Raw genomic sequence first — 6,290 nt, 5'->3', positions numbered from 1 at the left:
TGGGATATTGGGAAGAATATTCCATTTAATATCTTTTCCTGTGAGGGTGGTGAGGCCCTGGCACAGGTTGCCCAGAGAAGCTGTGGCTGCCCCATCCCTGGAAGTGTCCAAGGCCAGCTTGGATGGGACTTGGAGCAACCTGGTCTAGTGGAAATTGTCCCCTCCCCAGGGCAGGAGGGTGTAATGAGATGAGCTTTAAGGTCCCTTCTCACCCAAACATTCCATGATATGCAGTGGCACAACTGCCCTCACCTCTCCCGCGCAGGGACAGACCCACGGACACAGGACCAGGAGCCAGGGGTACATGAGATCACTTTATTGAATCCAATGGTGTTAGACAGATGACCGAGAAGAGACATGCCAGTTGGTGCGGGCAGCGTGGGCAGCAGGAGCTGACTTGGTGCAGGGCTGGAATTGTTTCTGTCTTTTCGGAATATCCTCAAGCCTCTTCCTGGCTTCCTTTTATGCTTCTTTTAAAATTTCTTTGAAGTAAAAACAACTAATCGTGGAAAGAGTCCAGATGGTGTTTGTTTGTTCCCTATGATTGTTCCCGCAGCTATGTACAACGTGGGGCTGGGTCTCAACATCAGGTATAAAATGGAGCGAGTTTACAAACGTGGAGGGTGCAAGGAAAAAGCAAAGACAGACAGGCAACAGCAGTAGAAATCTGGACCAAAATCTTAAAGAGAAATTTAAAAAGTGCTATAAAACCCCTTGGCAGGAATATCATGCAGTTAAGAAACACAAAACCCAGTCAATTACACAGATCATCTAAAACAGGAATTTGTCCATTTTATCTTTTATTTAATTAAAAAAAGGTTGTTTGTGTTTAATAGAAAAAAGCTAAAATTGTAAGGTTCAGGCCACTGGGCAGCAGCAGCTCGAGGGGGCAGGAGGGTGAGGCGCTGGTGTCACCCACCTCCAGCCCCTCAGGGGGGCTCCCAGGGGCCATGGGCACCTTTGGAGATGAGAGGTACCCTTGGGGGGTGACGGGCAACTTTGGGGGCGACCTGCAGCTTTGCAGGTGGCAGGCACCCTTGGGGGGTGACAGGCACCCTTGGGGGCAGCAGGCATCTTTGGGGACAACAGGCACCTTTGGGGTGACCAGCTCCGTTGGGGGTGACAGGCACCATTGGGGGCAGCAGGCACCACCTTTGGGAACAACGGGCACCCTTGGGGGGTGACAAGCTCCTTTGAGGGTGATGGACACCCTTGGAGGTGGCAGGGGGATGAGTTAGCGCAATCCTTGGACAATTCCCTGGGGACAGAGGGGCTCAGCCCACAGCCAGGGGATGGTCCCCAGACAGCTGCCAGGCTTGGGGACACGAGGTGCTTGGTGTAAGCCAGGAGGAATCCATCAGGACCTGGTTTCCCCAGCCCATGCCCATCCCAGGGCCCACCTGCTTCCCTTCCCTTGCAGACTCCTCCTGGATCACACTCCCACTTGCTACTCACCTCCAACTGCCCAGGCTGAGGTGACAGGATCAGGGGCAGCCCTGACCTGGGGAGGGACAGGGCAAACCTGCAGGACACAGGCTGGGGGACAACGAGCAGCTGGGGGGAGGACAGTCTAGTCAATGTTTCTCCCTGGGGGTGTCAGAAAAGAAAGTAAGCCCAGGCAAGGCTGCCCCTCCTCCCATGGGACTTCTCAGGGCACCTGGGCAGCCCCCAAAGGTGCATCCTGTCCTTCCCACCCCGGGCACCAGAGCCCTGAGGAGGGCGCGAGGGGTTGGAGGGGACAGACAGGTCCCCACTGCCGGCCTCGAGCAGCTGCTGAGCCAGTGTCTCGTACAATCAGAAAAGAAGTCAGCACAGCACAGTCATCACAGAGTACAAAAGAAACCCAAAACCAGGGACGAGGCGCAGGGCCGGGCCCCCCCCAACCCACACAGGGCGTTCCACGACAGATCTATGTACAGTGAGTCCTCGGCCGACAGCGGCAACACAAGAGAAGGCAAACAGAAAGCCCTAATGCCCAAGCCAGCGTGGGGAGGGGATCCCGGGAGATCCCCGTGGGAAGGGGCCGGGCTGGCCGGCCACGGCGGCAGCAGGAGGCTGTCAGACAGACGGAGTGAGCACCATGGGGCGGCGAGGTGGAAAGCACCGGCCAAGAGCCCCGAGAGCACCGAGGGCAGAGGTGGCGGCTGCTCTGACGGCACTGCGGGAGGTGGCCGTTCCAGAGGGGTGTGAGGCGTCCCTGAAGGCCCCACCAGCCGCGGCACAGGGGGCTGAGGTTGCCCAGTCTCCAGCCTGGCAAGGTCTGGGGACTGGGTGGGCTTGGTAGACCTGGCCCTGGGGTCACCTTTCCCCAAATGTCTCTCCAGGGCCCCAGCTGATGGTGGGGGCTGAGCTGGAGGGAAGGAGGAGGCCCCCATCGGCTAGGTGGGCACAGGAGGGGGATGCTGATCTGCAGGGCACCCCACACCATGGCTGGGGACAAGCCAGCAGCTTGGTGAGTGCCAGCACCCCTGTCCCATCCTAGCCAAGCTGGCTTTGGGGACAGAGGACACTGGAGCTGGAGCAGGCTGTGACAGCACTACCCCAAGCTCCACGTGCCCCTTTTCCGCGTGGCCAGGGATTAAGGCACCACAGCAGCACCAGGGCTGACCCACTCCATGCAGCAGCCTAGCCTGTGACACTGCTGGGTAAGGCCAGAGGGACACATGGCAGTCCCAGGTGTCCCCAGAGCACCAACACGGGGCACAGCAGGACCTTGCCAGGCTGCAGGAGGGCACAGGGCTGGGAGGAGCAGGCAGCACAGGCAGCAACCCCAGGCTCATCAATCCACACCCCCAGGCCTGGTAGCACCGAGGGGATGGGGGGCAGGTTGTGCTCCTCAGCACTAAGGGGACAGGGATGGCATCTGGCTGCCCAGGGATAGGGCAGCAGCAGCCTCCCCCTGCCCTGGTACCTCAGGGAGGAGACGCCCCTGGCAGAAACCCTGCCTCCTTGCCCTGTGCTTTTGGGGAGAGGGGAGTGGCCCAGCGAGGGGCTGCTCTGGGAGCATCCCACTGCCACCAGCCTCCAAGTCCCACCTCAGCCAAGCTGTGCGGCCCCAGGAGGTGGGTTCAGGGACTGGAGATCATCCAGTGAGCACCAGTTTAGTAACAGAGGTGGTTTGAGTGGTGAAACCAACAGCTGCAAAAGAAACAAAAGGGGAAGGGCGCTGCTGCCAGGGAAGCGGAGGGCACCAGGCCACAAGCTCCAGGCCAAGAAAGCGAAGAACCAGAACAAAAAAGGGACCAAAGCAAAGGCTGGACTTGGCCAAAGGAAAAGGGGAAGGGGGAAACAAAATAAAATAACCGAAGCACGGTTTATTGGGCTGTCCTGGGCGCAGGGGCTGCCATGTGGGTGAAACTGGGAACGTACAGGCAGCAGTGAGAGCCGCACTCCCCTCGGCCGGCGTGAGGCAGGAGCTCCCGCAGCAGCGGCTCCCTTGGCTTTGCCCAGTGGGTGCAGAGGAAGCCAGAGCCCCTCGTGCCTGCGCTCTCATCCTGCAGCCACACACTCCTCCTGTGCCCCCCAGCTTCAGCCCAGGTGGCTCCTGCAGGGTCCCTGCCCCACTCGGGGCCTTCCTGCGGCTCCCAGGAGCAGGGGCTCGGCCGCAGCGGTCACCTTGGTCCCAAAGCCCGAGAGTTTATAATAGAGACAGAAAAAACCATGAAGAGAAACCAGGATTCTCCTACCCCCAGAGTCGGGAGGGGAGATGGCACCTCGTGCTCTCCCGTGGATGAGCCGAGTTTCCCCCCGCTCCGCCAGGACACACCGGAGCCCTGCTCCTTTCCGCTCGCTCGCCAGCCCCGCGCTCCTTGATGCCAAAGGAAAAGAAGAGCAGCCCAGCAGGAGCAGTGGGTGGCAGCTCCCCTCTGCCTGGGCTGGCATGTCCGGGCCTCACAGAGTCGACTGCAGGTCAGGGTCCACCATGGTCTCACGGTCTGGAGACTCGATGTAGTTGGCGGCTTCCTGGAGCTTGAGCAGCATGGCCATCTGTGGGGACAGGAGTGTGGCATGAGCATGAAGGGGATGGGAGGCCCATGGGTGCCTGGGAAGGCCACTTGGCCCTCCTTGCCCTCCTGGACAAATCACCCATCCTGGGAAGCTCCTTAAAGGGTAAAGCAAATCCCAGGATGCTGCAAAATCCCTCCCTTGCACCAGGATCCTGGCTGGGACGCTCCAGGCTCAGTGTGCCACAGCATCACCACCAGGCATCACCTGTGGCAGCCAGTCAGCCAGCAGCCTCTCCGGGTGACACGCCAGGACATATATGAGCACGTGTGCCTGTGTGTGGCTCTGCACGTGGACACAATGCCTTGTGGAGTGTCACAACATGCCTGTTCACTGGCACATCACTACGTGCCCTGCTGTGCAGCCCACCTGCCAGTTCCACCACCCTGCACCCACTGCTCCTCCCGGGAGCACAAAGTGCTTCTGCATCCCCAGACCGGGCTTTTTACACTGAAAATTAACTGAGAAAGCAAAGCTGCACCCTGCTCTGTCCCCTCCACCAGCCCCTCCAAGCCCACCCAGTGCATACCAGTGGGTCCGAGTCCAGGGAGCTGGGCGTCGTGTCCTTGACCGTGCGCTCCTCAGGGGGGGACACGGCGCTGTGGGGCCCGATGGTGGGGGGGGGCAGGTGGTACAGCTTGGACTGGTCCTGCTGTGCTGACGGCCAGGGCAGGGTGTCCCGCACCCACTCCACCGGGTCCTCCCAGGCTGCCTTCTGCCCATGAACCTGTGGCAGGGAGCAAGTCGTAGCTGACTCCTCAGCACATGCCAGAGCCAATAATGTGGCACCCCGAGCCCCCCAGGACAGTGCCATGTCCCACAGCAGCCACACAGCAGGGACTGACAGAGATGTCATCTGCACCCACAATCCCAGTACCTCCCCTTTCCCCATCATGGCTGCACCAGCATGTCCCTGCAGTGGTTCGTGTTCCCATGTGCCAGCAGCACTGGGTACCTTGAGGCCATCTTTTGCCCCCTCCTGCAGGTAAGGGATGATGGAGTTGTTCCACAGGTCGATGAACCAGGTCCGGAAATCCTCAATTCCAACGGGGCAGGACAGAAAGAAGCAGGGACCTGCAGGGAGAAGGCAGACAGTGGAAATGAGAGCTGGGTCTCCCTGCTCCAGTCACTGGCCCCATGGCTCACAGCACCAAGGTGGGCACACCTTGGCTGGCAGGGTGCCCTGGGAGCAGTGTCTGGGCAGCATCCACCTGGCACAGTGGGCAGATATCTCCCAGGCAAGGAATGGTGTTTCCAAGTTCAATCTATCCCCAAAAGCATGGTGAGGAATGGGGGATCCACCCAGAAAAACATAGTTCCTCCATGCTCCTCTGCTCCCAGGGTGGTGGGAGAACACGCAGCCCTGGCTAACACCTCAGTGACAGATCCCACAGGAACAAAGGCCACTCAGGGAAGAGCAATGCTTGTGTGCATCACCCACCAGCTGTGGTTGTGTGGGATTGGGGGACACAGGGAGCACATCAGACCCCCAAGCTCCCCTGGGAGGGTTTGGCCCCAGTCCCTGGGGGCTCCCCACAGTGCATGGCAAAGGAGGGAGGTGAGGCAAGGCCATACCAATGAGGAAATCAGACGTGCTGTGTTTCTCCAGGAAGGTGTGCAAGTGGTACCAGAGTTTGGGCACCCAGTCCAGCACCCGCAGCAGCTCCTCCTTGTTGGCGTTGATGTCTGTGTCTGACTCCAGCAGCTTCCGCCGCAGGTAGCGCACCAGGAAGCCGTTGGCTGGCTCCACATTGTTGGAGAAGGTCAGCATCCTGGGGGAAGGACTTGGGTGGTCAGGGCTGGGTCTCCATGCAAGCTGCTCTACTCCCCAGCACCCTCAGGGGATGTCCTCACACCCCTAACCCTGCATGCACCCGAGGCTGGGGATTCAGGGCCTGCTGGGGTGGCAGGGACAGGCCTGGGGCTCAGTCCTCATAATGGCCCCCAGACAGAGGATGTGACCCCAGAACCGCCCAGTGGTCAGTAACGGCTTCTGTCCTCCACAACTCCACAGGGTTGGTCACCAGGGATGTGCAATTCCCACCTGAAGCTGAGATGGAGGCCGTGGTTGGGGGTCATCTTCACAGGCTGGTTGGTGGTCCCGATGATGTATGGGCTGAGTGAGTGATAGACAAAATCCATGAGAAGAAAGCCTCCATGTCACCCCTGCCCGTGGCAGAGCTGATCTGGACACAGCAGACACGTGCAGTCTCATTCCCACAGCCCAGGGATGTCACCAGGAGCAGCGGGGAGCACGTGTGTGCCTTGGGGGCTGTGCTGGAAGG

The 6,290-nt window shown here is 59.9% G+C and overlaps 1 protein-coding gene across 5 annotated transcripts in view; it reads right to left on the bottom strand.

Moving 5' to 3' along the window:
• Window positions 1-301: 301 nt before the first annotated feature.
• Window positions 302-6,290, bottom strand: part of NAV1 (neuron navigator 1) — a 75,305-nt gene continuing 69,316 nt past the window's right edge. For 4 of the 5 annotated variants that reach the window (XM_064636021.1, XM_064636017.1, XM_064636018.1 and 1 more), the window contains 5 exons: window positions 6,050-6,121; window positions 5,581-5,777; window positions 4,961-5,079; window positions 4,535-4,732; window positions 302-3,987 (listed from right to left, as the gene is read on the bottom strand). In XM_064636021.1, coding sequence (XP_064492091.1) covers window positions 3,892-3,987; window positions 4,535-4,732; window positions 4,961-5,079; window positions 5,581-5,777; window positions 6,050-6,121 — 682 coding nt within the window. In that variant the 3' untranslated portion in view covers window positions 302-3,891. The remainder of the gene's footprint in view (window positions 3,988-4,534; window positions 4,733-4,960; window positions 5,080-5,580; window positions 5,778-6,049; window positions 6,122-6,290) is intronic. The other variant, XR_010425203.1, reaches the window with a different exon arrangement.

The sequence above is a fragment of the Pseudopipra pipra genome, chromosome 25 (genome assembly GCF_036250125.1).
Source record: "Pseudopipra pipra isolate bDixPip1 chromosome 25, bDixPip1.hap1, whole genome shotgun sequence".
Classification (NCBI taxonomy): Eukaryota; Metazoa; Chordata; class Aves; order Passeriformes; family Pipridae; genus Pseudopipra; species Pseudopipra pipra.
This window is presented reverse-complemented; position numbering and strand designations above follow the sequence as displayed.